Genomic DNA, 23,223 nt, shown 5'->3' on the forward strand with positions numbered 1-23,223 from the left:
CATAGAACATAGAACAATACAGCGCAGTACAGGCCCTTCGGCCCACGATGTTGCACCGAAACAAAAGCCATCTAACCTACACTATGCCATTATCATCCATATGTTTATCCAATAAACTTTTAAATGCCCTCAATGTTGGCGAGTTCACTACTGTAGCAGGTAAGGCATTCCACGGCCTCACTACTCTTTGCGTAAAGAACCTACCTCTGACCTCTGTCCTATATCTATTACCCCTCAGTTTAAAGTTATGTCCCCTCGTGCCAGCCATATCCATCCGCGGGAGAAGGCTCTCACTGTCCACCCTATCCAACCCCCTGATCATTTTGTATGCCTCTATTAAGTCTCCTCTTAACCTTCTTCTCTCCAACGAAAACAACCTCAAGTCCATCAGCCTTTCCTCATAAGAGTTTCCCTCCATACCAGGCAACATCCTGGTAAATCTCCTCTGCACCCGCTCCAAAGCCTCCACGTCCTTCCTATAATGCGGTGACCAGAACTGTACGCAATACTCCAAATGCGGCCGTACCAGAGTTCTGTACAGCTGCAACATGACCTCCCGACTCCGGAACTCAATCCCTCTACCAATAAAGGCCAACACTCCATAGGCCTTCTTCACAACCCTATCAACCTGGGTGGCAACTTTCAGGGATCTATGTACATGGACACCTAGATCCCTCTGCTCATCCACACTTTCAAGAACTTTACCATTAGCCAAATATTCCGCATTCCTGTTATTCCTTCCAAAGTGAATCACCTCACACTTCTCTACATTAAACTCCATTTGCCACCTCTCAGCCCAGCTCTGCAGCTTATCTATATCCCTCTGTAACCTGCTACATCCTTCCACACTATCGACAACACCACCGACTTTAGTATCGTCTGCAAATTTACTCACCCACCCTTCTGCGCCTTCCTCTAGGTCATTGATAAAAATGACAAACAGCAACGGCCCCAGAACAGATCCTTGTGGTACTCCACTTGTGACTGTACTCCATTCTGAACATTTCCCATCAACCACCACCCTCTGTCTTCTTTCAGCTAGCCAATTTCTGATCCACATCTCTAAATCACCCTCAATCCCCAGCCTCCGTATTTTTTGCAATAGCCTACCGTGGGGAACCTTATCAAACGCTTTGCTGAAATCCATATACACCACATCAACTGCTCTACCCTCGTCTACCTGTTCAGTCACCTTCTCAAAGAACTCAATAAGGTTTGTGAGGCATGACCTACCCTTCACAAAGCCATGCTGACTATCCCTAATCATATTATTCCTATCTAGATGATTATAAATCTTGTCTCTTATAATCCCCTCCAAGACTTTACCCACTACAGACGTGAGGCTCACCGGTCTATAGTTGCCGGGGTTGTCTCTGCTCCCCTTTTTGAACAAAGGGACCACATTTGCTGTCCTCCAGTCCTCTGGCACTATTCCTGTAGCCAATGATGACATAAAAATCAAAGCCAAAGGTCCAGCAATCTCTTCCCTGGCCTCCCATAGAATCCTAGGATAAATCCCATCAGGTCCCGGGGACTTATCTATTTTCAGCCTGTCCAGAATTGCCAACACCTCTTCCCTACGTACCTCAATGCCATCTATTCTATTAGCCTGGGGCTCAGCATTCTCCTCCACAACATTATCTTTTTCCTGAGTGAATACTGACGAAAAATATTCATTTAGTATCTCGCCTATCTCTTCAGACTCCACACACAATTTCCCATCCCTGTCCTTGACTGGTCCTACTCTTTCCCTAGTCATTCGCTTATTCCTGACATACCTATAGAAAGCTTTTGGGTTTTCCTTGATCCTTCCTGCCAAATACTTCTCATGTCCCCTCCTTGCTCGTCTTAGCTCTCTCTTTAGATCCTTCCTCGCTACCTTGTAACTATCCATCGCCCCAACCGAAACTTCACACTTTCTCCCCATGTTTGCGTGGGTTTCGCCCCCACAACCCAAAGATGTGCAGTGTAGGTGGATTGAACATGTAATTTGCCCCTGAAATGGAGAAAAATGAATTGGGTCCACTAAATTTATAATTTTTTTTAAAAATGTATCTATTATACATCCAATGCACGCTATACCTGATGTGCTTTGCTTTATAGATATAAATAATCCTTATTAAAATCAATGCCAGTGGATGATCTGGAACCTGAACTTTACATTGTGATCAGCACTTTCTTACTAAAGCATCAATTAAACTTTTATAACCTGACCCTGATAACTAAATGTAGAATAATAGAATCAGACAATGTTTACAATGTAAGAGACTATTCAACCCCTCGAGTCTGTGCTATTACTCTATAAAAGAGCCTCACATTGTCCCACTCTCTTGTCATTTTCCTGGAGTGCTGCAATTATTTCCTCTTCAGCTAAGTTGTTTTATTCTTGCACCGCGGGGGGGCGGGGGGGGGGGGCGGGGCGGGGGCGGGGCGGGGGCGGGGCGGGGGCGGGGGCGGGGGGGGCGGGGCGGGGGGGCGGGGGGGGGCGGGGGGGGGGGCGGGGGGGGGGGCGGGGCGGGGCGGGCGGGCGGGGGGGGGGGGCGGAGCATCCCGCTCCTTATGTTTCGAGCCCGGATGACCCTTTGTCAAACCTGATCACTTCACTGAGTCCCACAGTTTGGATTACTCAGTTAACTATTGTCGCACCATGCTTTGACAAAGGGTCATCTGGACTTGAAAAGTTAGCTCTTTTCTCTCCCTACAGATGCTGCCAGAATTGCTGAGATTTTCCAGCATTTTCTCTTTGGTTTCAGATTCCAGCATCCACCAAATTTGCTTTTATCTTGTTTTATTCTTCAATGGGATGTGGGCATTGCTGACGAGGCCATCACTGACTCCCCTTGAGAAGGTGGTGATAAGCTGCCTCCTTGAACAGCTGAAGTCCATTAGGTGCAGGTTCCACCCACAGTGCTGCTAGGGAGTGTTATGAGCCAGGGTTTCGAGAACCCCAACGTGTATCATGGAGTTCACCTGACCCACAACTTTTAATAGATTGTGGTATGGGGAGCACACGGCCCACTCTACAGGTGTGGTACAGCAGAAATGGAAAAGTATTTTTAAAAACAAAACAATGTTTATTCTATGAACTCAAGTTAACCTTTTTAAAACATAGTGAACATCTTAGCAACCATTAATTCAAATACAATCCCCAAAGAATACAACACTAAGTAATCCTTAATAACTTCCCAAACAACATCCAGAGACAAAAGAAACACCTTTTAACAGAAGCACATTAGGTTTACATTCACTACATAGATTTACATACATAGAAATTACAGTGCAGAAGGAGGCCATTCGGCCCATCGAGTCTGCACCAGCTCTTGGAAAGAGCACCCCACCCAAGGTCAACACCGCCACCCTATCCCCATAACCCAGTAACCCCACTCAACACTAAGGGCAATTTTGGAGACTAAGGGCAATTTATCATGGCCAATCCACCTAACCCGCACATCTTTGGACTGTGGGAGGAAACCGGAGCACCCGGAGGAAACCCACGCACACACGGGGAGGATGTGCAGACTCCGCACAGACAGTGACCCAAGCCGGAATCGAACCTGGGACCCTGGAGCTGTGAAGCAATTGTGCTATCCATAAGGCTACCGTGCTGCCCTTAGACACTACTGAGAACATTTATAATTCTGAATTCACCAAATGATCAAGAGATAGTCTTTTCATGGCAGAGAGATCAACAGTGCACCTGCTTTGTCTGGCTTCAGCACCAACACCTAAAACAAAACTAAAACACACCCTGCAGCAAACAGCCTAAAACAAAAGTAAAAAGCTGACAGACAGCCCAGCTCCACCCACTCTCTGACATCACTGCAGTAGTAAACACCCATTTCTTAAAGGTACTCCCACTACAGATTTTTATATACACACCCATTTATAAACACCCATTTCTTAAAGGTACTCCCACTACAGATTTTTATATACACACCCATTTATAAACACCCATTTCTTAAAGGTACTCTCACATGACAGGAGGAAGCTCCAGGATGTTGATCCATCCTGAAGGCACTGGATACAGTAAAGGTTATGGGTCTGACGACATACTGCAGTACTGAAAACTTGTCATCCCAAACTAGTTAAGGTGAGAGGGGCAAAGTTTAGAGTAGATGTACGCGGCAAGTTTTTTACGCAGAGGGTAGTGGGTGCCTGGAACTCACTACCGGAGGAGGTAGTGGAGGCAGGGACGATAGGGACATTTAAGGGGCATCTTGACAAATATATGAATAGGATGGGAATAGAAGGATACGGACCCAGGAAGTGTAGAAGATTGTAGTTTAGTCGGGCAGTATGGTCGGCACGGGCTTGGAGGGCCGAAGGGCCTGTTCCTGTGCTGTACATTTCTTTGTTCTTTGTTTGTTTGTAGTCACACTGTTCCAGTATAACAACAATACTGGCATATCATAGAATCATAGAATCCCTACAGTGCCATTCGACCCATGGAGTCAGCACCCACCCTCTGAAAGAGCACCACAACTGGGCTCAATCCCCCCCCCCCCCTATTCCTGTAACCCCAGCTAGGGAAAATTTAGCATAGCCAATCCAGCTAATCTGCACATCTGTGGGAGGAAACCAAAGCACCCAGAGGAAACCCACGCAGACACAGGGGGCGGGATTCTCCCCTACCCAGCGGGGCGGGGGGTCCCGGCGCCGAGGAATGGCGTGAACCACTCCGGTGTTGGGCCGCCCTGAAGGTGTGGAATCCTGCGCATCTTCAGGGGCTAGGCCCACCCCGGAGTGGTTTGCGCCCTGCCAGCCGGCGGGGAAGGGGCTTGGCATCACGCCAAACGGCGCCGAAGGGCCTCTGCCGGCTGGCGCGAGTTGGCACATGCGCGGGAGCGCCAGCGTGTGCTGGCGTCATCCCGGCGCATGCGCGAGAGGGTTCGTTTCCACATCGGCCATCACGGAGGACCACAGCGGCCGATGCAGAGGAATAGAGTGCCCCCACGGCACAGGCCCACCCGCGGATTGGTGGGCCCCGATCATGGGCCAGGCCATTGTGGGGCACCTTCCGGGGCCAGATCCCCCCCGCATCCCCACGAGAACCCCGGAGGCCGCCAGGTACCGCCGGTAAGGACCTACTCCAATTTAGGCCGCCGGGACTGACAAAAATCGGGCGGGACTTCGGCCCATTGCGGACCGGAGAATTTGGGCGTCCCCGGGGCCCATTGAGTCGCGCCGGTCCCCGCCATTCTCCGAGGCGGGCGGCGCGATTCATGCTGGGGCGAGGGGGTCGGAGAATCCCGCCCAGGAAGAATGAGACAGTCATCCGAGGTTGGAATCGAACCTGGGTTCTGGCACTGTGCGGCAGCAGTGTTAACCAAGCAATGTGAAAAACTGTCCAGATATGTTCAGTCCACAAAAAGCAGGACAATGGCCAGTTGCTGCTTTCTGTCAATAATCAATAAAATAATGGAAGGTATCTCGATAATGCTTTCAAGCAGCACTTACTCAGTAATAACCCCCTGACCAATGTTCAGTTTGGGTTCCCCAGAGCCACTTGGCTCCTGATATAAGCCTTGGGCCAAACATGGTCAAAAGAGCTTAATTCAAGAAGTGAGTTGAGAGTGACTGTCCGTCCCATCAAGGCAGCATTTGACTGAGGGTGACATGAAGGAGCCCGAGCATTAAGGAGAATCATGGGTCAAACTCTCCACTGGTTGGAATCATACCTAGCACAAAGGAAGACGGTTGTGATTGCTTTAAACAATCATCTCATTGCCCAGACATCGCATCAGAGGTTCCTGAGGAGCATGGCCTAGGCCCAGCCATCTTCAACTGCTTCATCAATGTCCTTCTCTTCATCATAAGGTCAGATGACTGCACAATGTTCAGTATCATTCACAACTCCTCAGATAATGAAGCAGTCGATATCCAAATGCATGAAGACCTGGACACAATTGAAGCTTGGGCTGACACGTGGCAAGTAACATTTGCACCACAGAAGTGTCGGGCAATGACCATTTCCAACAAGCGAGGATTTAACCATCTTGCTTCGATATTCAATGGCATTGCTGAACCCCCACCAACCCCCATCAACAACCTGTAGGTTACCATTGACAAGATGCTTAACTGGACTAGAGAATAATAACTGCAACTATAAGAACAGGTCAGAGGCAGAAAATTCTATGATGCGTAACTCACCTCCTGACTCCCCAAAGCCTGCCCATCCTCTACAAGGCACAAGTCAGGAGTGTGATGGAATACTCTCCACTTGCCTGGATGAGTGCAGCTCCAACAACACTCAAGAAGCTCAGCACCATCCATGACAAAGAAGCCCATTTGATTGGCATCCCATCCACCACCTTCAATGATTACTCCCTCCACCACCGATGCACAGTATGTGCCATCGACAAGATACACTGCAGTAACTCGCCAAGCATCCTTTGACAGCACTTTAGAACGTTTACCACCTGTAAAAACAGGGGCAGCCACAAAGGAACACCACCACCTTCAGGTTCACCTCCAAGTTATACCACCATCCTAACTTGGTGATAGATTGCCGTTCCTTGACTGTTGCTTGGTCAAAATCCTAGAATCTAACATCATTGTGGGTGTACCTTCACCAAACGGACTGCGGTTCAAGAAGGTGTCTCCACCACCATCTTCGCCAATTCACTTACGATGGGCAGTAGAAACTGGCATTGACAGTGACGCTCACTAGAAAGAAAAGTTCTCTCTGAGCCACTCTGTCTTTCCATTATTTTTCCTCCTTTAAGATGATCCTTAAATCTATCTCATTGACAAAACCTTTGGTCACTTGTCCTCATACTTCCGTTTATGTTTAGGTGACAAATCTTGTTTGAAATGTTCCCATGAAGCACCCTGGGGCATTCCTACTTCATTAGAGGTGCTATATAAATGTAAGTTAGTGTTGTCCAAGTAAGAACTACAAGAGCCCAGGGAAGGGTGTATGGAGCAGAGGGCATGGGAAAAAGGAATGCTGTTTACATTAATTTGCACAAATGAAATGTTGAGTGACACGCAGTCAGGCTGTTGACAAACACAGAGCTGAACAGTGCCTTTCTCGTTATCTTCCATTTAGGTTCTAGGGATCAGAAAACCTTCACCCACGATAGTGACAGTGAATCCGAATCAACAAGTGATGAATCATCCGTGGAGACGTCCCCAGTATCGCAACGGGCAAGGGTAATGCTATCTAGTTCCAATATTTCCATGCCCTGCTTACTGTTATCATAGAATTTACAGTGCAGAAGGAGGCCATTGGGCCCATCGGGTCTGCACCGGCTCTTGGAAAGAGCACCCTACCCAAGGTCAACACCTCCATCCTATCCCCATAACCCAGTAACCCCACCCAACACTAAGTGCAACTTTGGACACTAAGGGCAATTTATCATGGCCAATCCACCTAACCCGCACATCTTTGGACTGTGGGAGGAAACCGGAGCACCCGGAGGAAACCCACGCACCCACAGGGAGGATGTGCAGACTCCGCACAGACAGTGACCCAAGCCTGAATCGAACCTGGGACCCTGGAGCTGTGAAGCAATTGTGCTATCCACAATGCTACCATGCTGCCCTAGACAGTGAAATCCTGGAAGGTAAAGGTTTAAGCTATCTGAAGTAAACTTTACCTAAATGGGAAGAGGAAAAAAATCATCCAATAGGTTACTCCACATCCCATTTTACCTTGTGTCTGGGTAAAGACATTTCTCTTGAATGTCCAAGTGGATTTATGAGTGAATATCATGTTTTTATGGCCTTTAGTTTTTATTTTATTTCTTCCTGGGTTGGGAGTATTGCTGGCAAGGTCAGCATTAATTACTAACCTCAAATTGGCTTTGAGAAGGTGGTGGTGAGCCGCCATCTTGAACCACTGCAGTCCAGGTGGTGTACGTACACCCACAATGCTGTTAGGCAGGCTCTTCCAGGATTGTTGGCCCAGCGACAGGGAAGCAACGATGATATTTTTCACGTGTGACTTGGAGGAAAACTTGCAAGGGATGGTTTTCTCTTGCATCTCACCCACGTGTCTCTATGTCTTCCCAGTTCAGCCCGTCACAATTCTAATGTCTAGAATAAAGAACCCCAGCCTATTCAATCTTTCCTGAAAGATGTCTCGGCTCTCGTGACTTCCCTGTAAATCTGTCAGCTTATACTTTTATGTAAGACAAAGACCAGGGCCGGGATTCTCCCCTACCCGGCGGGGCGGGGGGTTCCGGCGTAATGAAGTGGTGGGAACCACTCCGGCGTTGGGCCGCCCCAAAGGTGCGGAATTCTCCACACCTTTAGGGGCCAAGCCCTCACCTTGAGGGGCTAGGCCCGCGCCCGCGGCAGGCAACAAGCAAAGAAATAACGGATGCATGTAGAAATGGTACAGCGGTTATCATGGGAGATTTTAATCTGCATATCGCTTGGTTTAACCAGGTTGGTAAAGGCAGCCTTGAGGAGGAGTTTATAGAATGTGCCCGGGATAATTTCCTGGAACAGTATGTAATGGAACCTACAAGGGAACAAGCGGTCCTAGATCTGGTCCTGTGTAATGAGGCAGGATTGATGAATGATCTCATAGTTCAGGATCCTCTTGGAAGGAGCGACCACAATATGGTGGAATTTAAAATACAGTTGGAGGATGACAAGGTAAAATCAAACACTAGTGTTTTGTGCTTAAACATAGGCGATTACAATGGGATGAGAGAAGAACTAGCTAAGGTAGACTGGGAGCAAAAACTTCATGGTGAAGCAGTTGAGGAACAGTGGAGAACCTTCCGAGCGATCTTTCACAGTGTTCAGAAAAGGTTCATACCGACAAAAAAGAAAGACGGTAGAAAGGGGAAAAATCAACCGTGGATATCTAAGGAGGTGAGGGAGAGTATCAAATTGAAGGAAAAAACATACAAAGTGGCAAAAGTTAGTGGGAGACTAGAGGACTGGGAAGTCTTTAGGGGTCAACAGAAAGCTACTAGAAAAGCTATAGAGAAGAGTAAGGTAGACTATGAAAGTAAACTAGCTCAGAACATAAAAGCAGATAGTAAAAGCTTCTACAAATATATAAGACAAAAAAGAGTGGCTAAGGTAAATATTGGTCCTTTGGAAGATGAGAAGGGAGATTTAATAACAGGGAAATAGTTGAGGAGCTGAACAGGTTTTTTGGGTCAGTCTTCACAGTGGAGGACACAAATAACATGCCAGTGACTGATGGAAATAAAGATATGATAGGTGAGGACCTTGAGATGATTGTAATCACTAAGGAGGCAGTATTGGGCAAACTAATGGGGCTAAAGGTAGACAAGTCTCCTGGCCCTGATGGGATGCATCCCAGAGTGTTAAAAGAGATGGCTAGGGAAATTGTAAACGCACTAGTGATAATTTATCAAAATTCACTAGACTCTGGGGTGGTCCCAGAGGATTGGAAAGTAGCAAACGTGACACCACTGTTTAAAAAAAGGAGGTCGGCAGAAAGCGGGTAATTATAGGCCGGTAAGCTTAACTTCGGTTATAGGGAAAATGCTGGAATCTATCATTAAGGAGGAAATAGCGGGGCACCTGAAGGGAATTTTGTCCCATTGGGCAGACGCAGCATGGGTTCACAAAGGGTAGGTCGTGTCTGACTAATTTGGTAGAATTTTTTGAGGACGTTACCAGTGCAGTAGATAACGGGGAGCCAATGGATGTGGTATATCTGGATTTCCAGAAAGCTTTTGACAAAGTGCCACACAAAAGGTTGCTGCATAAACTAAAGATGCATGGCATTGAGGGTAAAGTGGTAGCATGGGTAGAGGATTGGTTAACTAACAGAAAGCAGAGAGTGGGGATAAATGGGTGTTTCTCTGGTTGGCAACCTGTAACTAGTGGGGTCCCTCAAGGATCAGTGTTGGGCCCGCAGTTGTTCACAATTTACATAGACGATTTGGAGTTGGGGACCAAGTGCAATGTGTCAAAGTTTGCAGACGACACTAAGATGAGTGGTAAAGCAAAAAGTGCAGAGGATACCGGAAGTCTGCAGAAGGATTTGGATAGGTTAGGTGAATGGGCTAGGGTCTGGCAGATGGAATTCAATGTTGCCAAGTGTGAGGCTATCCATTTTGGGAGGAATAACAGCAGAATGGATTATTATTTAAACGGTAAGATGTTAAAACATGCTGCTGTGCAGAGGGATCTGGGTGTGCTGGTGCACGAGTCGCAAAAAGTTGGTGTGCAGGTGCAACAGGTGATTAAGAAGGCTAATCGAGTTTTGTCTTTCATTGCTAGAGGGATGGAGTTCAAGACTAGTGAGGTTATGCTGCAATTGTATAGGGTGTTGGTGAGGCCGCATCTGGAGTATTGTGTTCAGTTTTGGTCTCCTTACCTGAGAAAGGACATATTGGCACTGGAGGGAGTGCAGAGGAGATTCACTAGGTTGATCCCAGAGTTGAGGGGATTAGATTATGACGAGAAGTTGAGTAGACTGGGACTGTCCTCATTGGAGTTTAGAAGGATGCGGGGGGGATCTTATTGAAACATATAAAATTATGAAGGGAATAGATAGGATAGATGCGGGCAGGTTGTTTCCACTGGTCGGGGAAAGCAGAACTAGGGGGCATAGCCTCAAAATAAGGGGAAGTAGATTTAGGACGGAGTGTAGGAGGAACTTCTTCACCCAAAGGGTTGTGAATCTCTGGAATTCCTTGCCCAGTGAAGCAGTTGAGGCTCCTTCTTTAAACGTTTTTAAGAAAAAGATAGATACCTTTCTAAAGATTAAAGGGATTCGGGGATATGGTGTACGGGCCGGAGAGTGGAGCTGAGTCCACAAAGATCAGCCATGATCTCATTAAATGGCGGAGCAGGCTCGAGGGGCCAGATGGCCTACTCCTGTTCTAGTTCTTATGTGGACCTAAAGGAAAAACCCATGGCACTATCACGACGAAGAGCAGGGGAGTTTTCCCCAGTGCCCTCTTCAATATTTATCCCCCAACCAACATCAATAATATAAAACAGGTTATCTGGTCAGCCTCACAATGCTCTTGTGGTAGCTTACCATACACAATTGGTTACAGTGTTTCCTATATTATATCAGTGACTACACTTCAAAAATATTTAATTGGCTGTTAAGTGCTTTGAAATAGCCTGAAGTTCTGAAAGACACTATTGATACATAAGTTTTATTGTTTGTCTTTCCTTCTAATTTAGATGTGCTGACAATTACCAAATCATTTTCATGTAAAATAAGTTTGTTTTTTTATTCTTTTCACCCTGTGAGCGTCACTGGCTCTTCCAGCCTTGACTGCCCATTCCTAATTGCCCTTGAGAAGGTGATGGTGAGCCGTTTTCTTGAACCACTGTGGTCCCTTTTAATGTAGGTACACCCACAGTGCTGTTAGGAAGGCAGTCCCAAGGTTTTGACCCAGCGACAGTGAAGGAACGGTGATATATTTCCAAGTCAGGATGGTGTGTGGCTTGGAGGGGAACTTTCAGGTGGTGGTGCTCCCATGCATTCACCGCCCTTGTCCTTCGGGTTGGTACTGGTTGCAGTTTTTGGTGCGCTTTTATGGGTGGGCCCAAACTCGCTGTGATATGAAGGATAGCCTTACATGTTTCTTATAGGGCTTATAGTGTGTCTCCAGAAAGCCAAGACCCTTTTTGATAAACTTGCAACTAGAAGAAATGCTAAATTTAATTGGACCTCATATTTCCTCAGAGGAGAGATAACACCAACAATTGAATGGACTTTTCCATAAACTAGGATTGAGTTAACTTTATTTGCAAAACTGAGTGCTAATGGGTGAAAAGATAAACTGTCTCATGCAGTATGAGTTATAGATGTTCAACCCTCATTAAACAATATTGCATCCAATAATCTGGCCATCATCAAATTACTATTGGTGGGATCTTGTTGTTTGTAATTTGGCTGCCATGTTTTCTACTTTTGAATGGTGTTTGCAGAGTGCTTTGGAACATCCTGAGGTTGTGAACGGTATTGTATAAATGTGAGTTCATTCCTTTGTTTGTTGAAGTGAACGTTTGGTCTCTGATATTTTGACAAGTTTTGTCTCCGCCTCTTTCAGGAAGGTCATAGCTTCAGAAGAAAGAGGAAGATGCAGAGTTTTGCTCAGCAGCAGGTGAAACAGGAGGAAGTAAAGCGACTCCACAGGGCACAGGTAGAGTCCAGAAACGATTCAGCATTACCTTCAGGCAAAGCCAATAACAGCAGAGAGTCGATGAGGAATGCATCTCAAAGGGTGGTTACAGTTTTAAGACCTAGGGGTGTGGTAAAGTAATATGGCAGGAGCTCTGTGAGTTATGGAACTGCTAATGCACTTTGAGAATGATGTTAGTAGCAACGTCCACATCCCATTAACAATCAAAAAATGCTTCATTACACTGGAAGTGATGATTCAACTGCAAATTCTCTCATCTTAAAATCCACTGATCACACTCCAGGGTGTTTTGATCGTTAACTGTTAGTAACCAGCACATCTTCAAGATTTCCTGATGGTTTGTACACCTTAATTAGATTGTCTCCTCCTGATCCAAATGAGCACGATTACCTGCCTTGTAATACAGGCTTACATCTTCTGGGGTAAGAGTGAAGGATGAGGCCCATTCTATTAATACATCAGCTTCTAACACCTCATCACCACCCCCACCCCTCCCCATCCCCACCACCCCTACTGTGTTTTCCATAGCCACAGATATTGCCTCTAGTTATAATGCTTGGTGTTCAAGTTTGGTTAAACAGGCTCGGGGACTTTTCTCTTGAGAAGACTGAGAAGTGGCCAGATAAATTCCTGTAAAGCTATGAAGGATTATGTTAGGGAAGATATAGAGAAACTGCTTTCACCTTGGGTGACTCCAGCACAAGGGAACATAAAAATAACACCGTCACTAATAAAGAACAGTACAAAGTCTTACAACACCAGGTTAAAGTCCAACAGGAAGGAGCACCGCTCGGAAAGCTAGTGACATTGAAACAAACCTGTTGGACTTTAACCTGGTGTTGTAAGACTTCGTACTGTGCTCACCCCAGTCCAACGCCGGCATCTCCACATCATGACTAATAAAGAAGGAATTGCTCTACATTGAGAGTGGTGTCAACTCACTACCACATGGAGTGGTTGAGCGGCATACCACATGCTTTTAAGGGAAGGTTTGATGCATTAATGAGGGAGAAATGAACAGAATGATGTTGGGGCAGGCAGTGAGAGGGCAAGTAGGGGATTGGGCTCACGTGGGGCGAAATTCTCCGGAAATGGCGCGATGTCCGCCGACTGGCGCCCAAAACGGCGCCAATCAGATGGGCATCGCGCCGTTCCAAAGGTGCGGAATGCTCCGCATCTTTGGGGGCCGAGCCCCAACATTGAGGAGCTAGGCCGGCGCCGGAGGAATTTCCGCCCCGCCAGCTGGCGGAAACGGCCTTTGTTGCCCCGCCAGCTGGCGCGGATATGACATCTCGCGGCGGCGCATGCGCGGGAGCATCAGCGGCCGCTGACAATTTCCCGCGCATGCACAGTGGAGGGAGTCACTTCCGCCACCGCCCTGGTGGAGACCGTGGCGGAGGCGGAAGGGAAAGAGTGCCCCCGCGGCACAGGCCCGCCCGCGGATCGGTGGGGGCACCCCCCGGGGTCAGATCACCCCGCGCCCCCCCCCCCAGGACCTCAGAGCCCTCCCACGCCGCCTTGTCCCGCCGGTAAGGTAGGTGATTTAATTTACGCCGGCGGGACAGGCAATTTATCGGCGGGACTTCGGCCCATCCGGGCCGGAGAATCGAGCGGGGGGGCCCGCCAACCGGCGCGGTGCGATTCCCGCCCCCACCGAATCTCCGGTGCCGGAGACTTCGGCAACTGGCGGGGGCGGGATTCACGCCAGCCCCTGGCGATTCTCCGACCCGTCGGGGGGTCGGAGAATGTCGCCCGTGAAGTCTAAACAGACCAGTTAAGACAAATGGTCTGTTCCCATGCTGTTCCCCAGTGTTGTCCAACAGAAACTGCTGACCAACACAGGTGTTGCTACAGTGACACTGTTTTAACCGCAGGCACAAATTTTAGTTGAAAAAACACCTCACACACACTCCAGGATAAACAATTCACCGAACAGACATCAACCATATTCAGCGATTGAGAAAGTATAGAGGCCACAATGATGAAAAGAGCTCTCAAACATTCTACTCTTTGGGCAGGATTATCCAGTCCCGCCTGCCGCTGAGATCATCCAGTCCCACCGAAGGTTAATGGACCTTTGGCTGGGTGGAAAATCCCAGTCTTTACCCATTTTAACAAGAAACACCCAGGTTCACACGTGCCAAATGAAGGAATATTATGACCCATGAGAGTATTATCAACTTTTTATTAACTAATAAGATCTGCAACTTGGCACATCTGGGTTCCCAATTAGCCACATGTGGCTCACAAATTGGACGGCACAGTTTATGGGTGGGATTCTCCTGTCTCGTCCATGACGTGGCCCGTTACGAGCCAGAAGGGAGAATTTAGCTTTCCAGTCAAAACTCCATTCATTTGCTGGCGGCACTGGAAAATCCCAGCCACAAGCGAGAAGGGCCGATTTCAGCAATAGACTCTATTGGGGTTCATTTTTTTGACAAAAATTCCAATTAAGGGGCAATTTAGCATGGCCAACCTATCTACCCTGAATATTTTTGGGTTGTGGGGGTGAGACCCATGCAGACATGGGGAGAATGTGCAGACTCCATATGGACAGTGATCCAGGGCCGTGATCGAACCCGGATCCTCGGCGGCATGAGGAAGTAGTGCTAACCGCTGCGCCACTGTGCCATAAGTCTTGGGTATCATTTTAACCTAATTTAAACAACCTTCAAGGCATCTTGATCGAAGTTAGGGCATAATGATCAGCACAAGCTTGGAGGGTCGAAGGACCTGTTCCTGTGCGGTACTTTTCTTTGTTCTGTGTTCTAACTTACCTGGTGGAATCCTGTGGGAGCGTGCCCAATACTGCTCTCTACTGGTTGTGATGGGGATTAATGTTGTGTGGGGTATTAACCCAACGTTTCAACCTGATCCCATCCATTTCCTGACAGGTGGGTTAGGCTACAGCTGTCCCCAGTTTGTGTTTCCTGCATAATACTTCGACACCTTTGGGTAACCCAAGTGATGCTGCTGACGTTTCTGGAACAGGTTGGAAGTGGAGCATTTGAACAAACGTTTCTGTGGGGGTTGTTTTTGCAATATCCTGTGTAAGTTGAAAACCTGCTTTAAAGAGGATTATTCTGGCAGATCATTCAGCGTCAGCTGCAGGAAGTCGAAGAAAAACAGCGACTGCTGGAAGAACGTGGTGTGCTGTTGGAGAAAACTCTACGGGGCGAATCAGGTATTTACCTCTGCTTATCGTGTGTTCCATATTGCTTTTGATTTTATTTGATTTATTGTCACATGTACCGAAGTACAGTGAAAAATATTTTTCTGCGGTCGAGGAACGTGCACAGTACGTACATAGTAGACAAAGAGAATAATCAACAGGGAACATTGACAAATGGTACATCAACAAACAGTGATTGGTTACAGTGTGGAACAAGAGGCCAAACAAGCAAACACATGAGCAAGAGCAGCATAGGGCATCATGAATAGTGTTCTTACAGGGAACAGATCAGTCCAAGGGGGAGTCGTTGAGGAGTCTTGTAGCTGTGGGGAAGAAGCTGTTCCTATGTCTGGATGTGCAAATCTTCAGACTTCTGTACCTTCTGCCTGATGAAAAGGTCTGGAAGAAGGCAATGTCTGGGTGGGAGGGGTCTCTGATAATGTTGTCTGCCTTCCTGAGGCAGCGAGAGGTGTACACAGAATCAATGTGGGGGTGATAAGTTTGTGTGTTGCGTTGGGCTGAGTTCACCACACTCTGCAGCTTCTTGCGATCTTGGACCAAGCAGTTGCCATACCAGGCTGTGATGCAGCAGGATAGGATGCTCTCTATTGCACATCTGTAGAAGTTTTGGGTTGTGGGTGTTACTGGGAAGGCTGGCATTTATTGCCCCTGAGAGAATGGTGGCATGCTGCTTTTTTGACCCGCTGGTGGTTTAATACAAGTTAATATAAATGGCTTGCTCGGCCAATTCAGAGTCAGTCACATTAGTATGGACCTGGAGTCACATATAGGCCCAGAAGTGGTTAGGACAGCAGATTTAAAGAGTGATTGGTGATCCACTAGAGTTAATATAATAATTCCATAGTTCCACAGTCACCTTCGCTGATCCCAGTTTTTTATTTAGATTTCTTAATCTGCCATGGTGGGATTATGTTTCGAGGCCTTGTCATTAATAGTCCTGTAACAGAAACATGACGGTATTGTTCCTGGATTCTCTATTATCTGGTCCAGAGCCTCTGTCTTTTTTCCATCAACCATTAATTGACTTTATTTTCTGCCAGCAGTTTGAAACAATTACTGTAAAGGATGGATAAATAGCTGCATGGTTTCTTCCATCCCAGTGAAATATTCTACATGCAAAATTCCAAATGAGGGCATTTTGCAAGTTTAGAATCGTCAGGAATTTTCCTCACAGAAGGAGGCCGTTTGGTCCATTCGGCCTCTGCTGGCTCTTAATCCCACTCCCCCGCTTTTTCCCCCCATAACTCTGTAAATTAGGTCTCATCAAGTACATGTTTTATTTATGTTATTGTGGATTTATCTTACGATTTGTTGGCTTCTTACTCCAGAAAGGATCTTCCTGGGGGCAATGCTCTTTTGTTCAAAACATTTATTTACATGCCAACTATTTACAACAGTTAAATATGACCCAGACGTAGCTGCAGCTACTCTCTGAGATGCTTCACACTCATCTCTTAATGAGTAACATCCTGTGACATAGCAACTTATGCACATGATCAGTAACCATGTCCCCATATTATTATACACACATTCCCCTATACCTCATTGAGTCATAGAGTCATAGATGTTTACAGCATGGAAACAGGCCCTTCAGCCCAGCTTGTCCATGCTGTTCAGTTTCTATCACTAAGCTAGTCCCACTTGCCCACATTTGGCCCATATCCCTCTATACTCACCCTGCCCATGTAATTGTCTAACTTTTTTAAAAGACAAATTCGTACCTGCCTTTACCACTGCCTCTGGCAGCCCATTCCAGGCGCTCACCATCCTCTGAAAACATTTCCCCTCTGGTCTCCTTTGTATCTCTCCCCTCTCACCTTAAATCTATGCCCTCTAGTTCTAGGCTCCTCTACCTTTGGGAAAAGATGTCGATTATCTACCTAATCTATGCTCCTCATTATTTTATAGACCTCCCCTTCACAGTCCCTTGCATCAGGGGCCACAGTCTCCTACTGTGTTCTCGACTCTCTTTCAGGATGTACGGGGAAAATGCTCTCCAGAATCTACTCCTTGGAAGGCACCAACATCCTCAGACAGAGGTTTCTACTGCTGGTCAGAAGTGTAATGGCGGTAAACCGAGATTTTCCTTTTTTTTTCTTCCTTCTCTTTTTGAATCATAGAATCCCTACAGTGCAGAAGGGGGCCATTCGGCCCATCGAGTCTGCACCAGCCCTTGAAAAACGCACCCTACTTAAGCCCACACCTCCACCCTATCCCCGTAACCCAGTAACCTTGGACATTAAGGGGCAATTTAGCATGGCCAGTCCACCTAACCTGTACATCTTTGGACTGTGGGAGGAAACTTAGCACCCGGAGGAAACCCACGCAGACACGGGGGGAAAGTGCAAACTCCACATAGACAGTCACCCGAGGCCGGAATTGAACCCGGGTCCCTGGCCCAGTGAGGCACCGTGCCGCCCTCCTTGGATTGCTGGCTATCCTTTCTTCAATGAATGAAACTCGTTCAGCTTGGGCAGCACGGTAGCATTGTGGATAGCACAATTGCTTCACAGCTCCAGGGTCCCAGGTTTGATTCCGGCTTGGGTCACTGTCTGTGCAGAGTCTGCACATTCTTCTCGTGTGTGCGTGGGTTTCCTGGGGGTGCTCCGGTTTCCTCCCACAGTCCAAAGATGTGCGGGTTAGGTGGATTGGCCATGATAAATTGCCCTTAGTGTCCAAAATTGCCCTTAGTGTTGGGTGGGGTTACTGGGTTATGGGGATCGGGTGGAGGTGTTGACCTTGGGTAGGGTGCTCTTTCCAAGAGCCGGTGCAGACTCGATGGGCCGAATGACCTCCTTCTGCACTGTAAATTCTATGTATAAGCTCCTCTGAAGATTTGTACAGCTGTAGAGGGTTCAGAAACTTCTACTGCTGCAACAGACAAAGGCTGGAATTCTCCGACCATTCACACCAACAGGAATCTCCGGACCCGCTGCAGTGCCAAATTCTCCGTTCTCGCTGACAGCGGTGGCAGGGCGAACATCGATCGGAGAATCCCTGCCAAAGTATTATGTAATCATAATTATGTAATCCTCATCCATGAATGTATCAGACAGAACAAAGAGAAGAATATTCCGAAGAAAAGATTATGATTGTCCTGCTAATACAGTAGACCCCATCCTCACCAACCTGCCTGCCGCAGATGCATCTGTCCTTGACAGTATCGGTATGAGTGACCAGCATACAGTACTTGTTGGGACGAAGACCTGTCTTCACATTGAGGATATCCTCCACCATGTTGTGTGGAGCTACGTGCTAAGTGGGGTAGATTCAGAATAGATCTAGCAATTCAAACTGGGCATCCATGTGGTGCTGTGGGCCATCAGCAGCAGCAGAATTGTACTCAGCCACAATCTGTAACCTCATGGCCCGGCATATCCCCACTCTACCATTACCACCAAGCCAGGGGATCAACCCTGGTTCCATAAAGAGTGCAGGAGGGCATGCACAAGACTTAGCGAAAAATGAGGTGTCAACCTGGTGAAGCTACAACACAGGACTACTTACAGCCAAACAACATAAGCAGCCAGTGATAGACAGAGTTAAGCGTTTCCACAGCCAATGGATCAGAGCTAAGCTCTGTAGTCCTGCCACATCCAGCCGTGAATGATGGTGGGAAATTAAACAGCTCACTGGATAATAATAATAATAAACCTTTATTAGTGTCACAAGTAGGCTTACATTTTTTTAAAAATAAATTTTATTGAAGTTTTCACAAAATATCAACAACAAAATGAAAAAGGAACCCAATAGAATTAAATACAAAACAAAATAAAACAACTTCCGTGCCCCCTCCCCCCTGTACATAAAGAATAAATTAACACCCCGAATTAACACATAGCAAATATATACACTCCCACAGATCCCCCAGTATAGACAAACAAAAACAAAATAGAGCCCCCCCCCCCCCACTCCCCCCCCCCCCCCCCCCCCGGGTTGCTGCTGCTGCTGACCAATGTCTACCGTTCCACCAGGAAGTACAAGAACGGTTGCCACCGCCTGAAAGACCCTTGCACCGATCCCCTTAAGGCAAATTTCACCCTCTCCAATTTAATGAACCCTGCCATATCGTTGATCCAGGATTCCACGCTTGGGGGCCTCGCATTCTTCCACTGAAGAAGAATCCTCCGCCAGGCTACCAGGGACGCAAAGGCCAGAATTCCGGCCTCTTACGCCTCCTGCACTCAGGGCTCCCCTGCAACCCCAAATATTGCGAGCCCCCAGCCCGGTTTGTCCCTGGATCCTACCACCCTCGACACCGTCCTTGCTACGCCCTTCCAAAACTCCTTCAGCGCTGGGCACACCCAGAACATATGGGTGTGGTTTGCTGGGCTCCCTGAGCACCTAACACACCTGTCCTCACCCCCAAAAAACCGGCTCATCCTTATTCCGGTCATGTGTGCCCTGTGCAGCATCTTAAACTGTATGAGGCTGAGCCTCGCGCACAAAGAGGAAGAGTCCACCCTCCCAAGGGCATCTGCCTACGTCCCCTCCTCGATCTCCTCCCCCAATTCCTCCTCCCACTTACCTTTCAACTCCACCACCGAGGCCTCCTCCTCCTCCTGCATCCTCTGGTCTTCCCCTCTCCAACCCACCCCCCTGAGAGCACCCTGTCCTGTACCGTGCGTGGTGGCAGCAGCGGGAATTCCACCACTTGCCGCCTGGCAAACGCCCTTACCTGTAGATACCTAAAGGTGTTTCCCAGGGGGAGCCCGTACTTCTCCTCCAGCTCACCCAGGCTCGCGAACTTCCCATCCACAAACAGGTCCCCCAATCGTCTTATCCCTGCCCTGCGCCACCCCGAAAACCCTCCATCTATTCTCCCTGGAACAAACCGGTGGTTCCCCCGTATTGGGGGCCACACCGAGGCCCCCACTTCCCCCCTGTGCCACCTCCACTGCCCCCAGATTTTGAGGGTAGCTGCCACCACCGGGCTCGTGGTATACCTCATTGGAGGGAGCGGCAGCGGTGCCATTGCCAGCGCCTCCAGACTCGTACCCTCACAAAACGCCATCTCCAGCCTCTTCCATGCAGCCCCCTCCCCCTCCATCACCCACTTGCGCACCATCGCCACATTGGCGGCCCAGTAGTACCCACAGAGGTTGGACAGTGCAGGCCCCACCCCCCCCATCCCTACTCCGCTCCAAGAACACCCTTCTCACCCTCGGAGTCCCTCGCAGCCACACAAACCCCGTTATGCTCCTGTTGACCCGTCTAAACAAGGCCTTCGGGATAAGAATGGGGAGACACTGGAACAGGAACAAAAACCTTGGGAGCACCGTCATCTTAGCTGACTGCACCCTACCCGCCAGGGACAGCGGCAACGCGTCCCACCTCGTAAACTCCTCCATTTGCTCCACTAGCCTCGTGATATTAAGTCTATGCAGGGCCCCCAGCTCCTGGCCACCTGGACCCCCAAATACCTGAAGCTCCTCTCCGCCCTTTTTAGTGGGAGCTCGCCAATCCCCCTCTCCTGGTCCCCTGGGTGAACCACGAACAACTCGCTCTTCCCCGTGTTGAGCTTGTACCCTGAGAAATCCCCAAACTCCCTGAGGATCCTCATTACCTCGGCATTCCCTCCCACCGGGTCCGCCACATATAGCAGCAAATTGTCCGCATAGAGCGACACCCTATGCTCCTCCCCACCCCGCACCAACCTCCTTCAGTTCCTCGACTCCCTCAGTGCCATAGCCAGGGGTTCAATCGCCAGTGCAAACAGCAGGGGGGACAGGGGACACCCCTGCCTGGTCCCTCGATGCAACCAAAAGTACTCAGACCTCCTCTTGATCGTGGCCACACTCGCCATCGGGACCTCGTACAACAGCCTAACCCACCTGATGAACCCCTCCCCAAACCCAAACCACTTCAGCACCTCCCACAAATACCCCCACTCTACCCTATCGGAGGCCTTCTCAGCGTCCATCGCCACCACTATCTCTGCCTCCCCCTCCCTCGCTGGCATCATAATAACGTTCAGGAGCCTCAGCACATTCGCGTTCAACTGCCTCCCCTTCACGAACCCCGTCTGGTCTTCGTGGATGACCTGCGGCACACAATCCTCAATTCTCGTGACTAAGACCTTCGCCAGCACCTTGGCATCTACGTTTAACAACAAAATCGGCCTGTAAGTCCCACACTGCAGGAGATCCTTGTCCCGCTTCAGGATCAAGGGGATCAGTGCCCGGGACATCGTCGGGGGCAAAGCCCCCCCCTCCCTTGCCTCATTGAAGGCCCTAACCAGCAACGGGCCCAACAGGCCCACATATTTTTTGTAGAAATCGACCGGGAAACCGTCCGGCCCCTGTGCCTTCCCTGCCTGCATGCTCCCTATCCCTTTAGCCAGCTCCTCCAGCCCAATAAGGGCCCCTAATCCCGCCACCAGTCCCTCCTCCACCTTCGGGAACCTCAATTGGTCCAGAAAGCGGCCCATCCCTCCCTCCTCCAGTGGGGGCACGGACCGATACAGTTCCTCATAAAAGTCCTTGAAGACCCCATTGATGCCAACCCCACTCCGCACCACACTCCCTCCCCTATCCTTAACTCCCCCGATCTCCCTAGCTGCGTCCCGCTTCCGAAGCTAATGCGCCAGTATCCGACTTACCTTTTCCCCATATTCATAAATCGCCCCCTGGGCCTTCCTCCACTGCACCTCCGCCTTCCTGGTGGTCAACAGGTCGAATTCGGCCTGGAGGCTACGCCTCTCCCTCAACAGTCCCTCCTCAGGCACCTCCGCATACCTCCTGTCTACCCTCACCATCTCCCCCACCAGCCTCTCCCTCTCCCTCTGCTCTCTCCTCTCCTTGTGGGCCCTAATGGAGATCAGCGCTCCCCTAACCACCGCCTTCAGGCGCCTTCCAGACCATCCCCACTCGGACCTCCCCGTTATCGTTGGCCTCCAGGTATCTCTCTACGCTTCCTCGGACCCGCTCACTCACCTCCTCGTCCGCCAACAGCCCCACCTCCAAATGCCACAGCGGGCGCTGGTCCCTCTCCTGCCCCAGCTCCAGGTCTGCCCAATGCGGGGCGTGATCCGAAATGGCTATCGCCGAGTACTCGGTATCCTCTACTCTCGCTATCAGCACCCTGCTCAAAATAAAAAAGTCGATCCGGGAATAGGCCTTATGAACATGCAGGAAGAATGAAAATTCCCTAGCCAGCACCTGGCCTTGCAAATCTCCAAGGGTCCACCCCTCCCGTCAAGTCCATAAACCCCCTCAGCACTTTAGCCGCCACCGGCTTCCTACCCGTCCTAGACCTGGTGCGGTCCAGTGCCGGATCCAACACCGTGTTAAAGGCGCCCCCATTATCAGGTCCCCCCACTTCCAAGTCCGGGATCCGACCCAACATGCGCCGCATAAAACCCGCATCGTCCCAGTTAGGGGTGTACACGTTGACTAGCACCACCCTCTCCCCTTGCAGATTACCACTTACCATTACATACCTGCCACCATTGTCTGTCACAATGCTCGACGCCTCGAACGACACCCTCTTTCCCACCAAGATCGCCACCCCCCCGATTTTTCTCATCCAGCCCCGAATGAAACACCTGACCAACCCACCCCTTCCTCAATCTTACCTGGTCTGCCACCTTCAGGTGTGTCTCCTGGAGCATGACCACATCCGCCTTCAGCCCCTTCAGGTGCGCGAACACCCGGGCCCGCTTGACCGGCCCGTTCAGTCCCCTTACATTCCAGGTTATCAGCCCGATCAGGGGGCTACCCGCCCCCCTCCCCCGCTGACTAGCCATAACTCCTCCTCGGCCAGCCACGCGCCCGCACCCCACGCCCGGCCCGTTCCCCACGGCGACAGAACCCCATCCCAACCCCCTCTACTTGCTCCAGCTCCCCCTTGACCATACCATCAGCAACCCGGTTCCCCTCCCCCCCACCCAGGGCCCCGCCAGGCTGCCTTGCTCCCCCCATTGCA

At 49.3% G+C, this 23,223-nt stretch overlaps 1 protein-coding gene across 1 annotated transcript in view; it reads left to right on the top strand.

Moving 5' to 3' along the window:
- The window catches only part of LOC140384457 (F-actin-monooxygenase mical2-like), a 371,552-nt gene that overhangs the window by 287,271 nt on the left and 61,058 nt on the right, over positions 1–23,223 (top strand). The window contains exons 32-34 of the mRNA XM_072466174.1: positions 7,052–7,155; positions 12,012–12,104; positions 15,195–15,288. Coding sequence (XP_072322275.1) covers positions 7,052–7,155; positions 12,012–12,104; positions 15,195–15,288 — 291 coding nt within the window. The remainder of the gene's footprint in view (positions 1–7,051; positions 7,156–12,011; positions 12,105–15,194; positions 15,289–23,223) is intronic.

The sequence above is a fragment of the Scyliorhinus torazame genome, chromosome 10, assembly GCF_047496885.1.
Source record: "Scyliorhinus torazame isolate Kashiwa2021f chromosome 10, sScyTor2.1, whole genome shotgun sequence".
In the NCBI taxonomy this organism is placed as follows: Eukaryota; Metazoa; Chordata; class Chondrichthyes; order Carcharhiniformes; family Scyliorhinidae; genus Scyliorhinus; species Scyliorhinus torazame.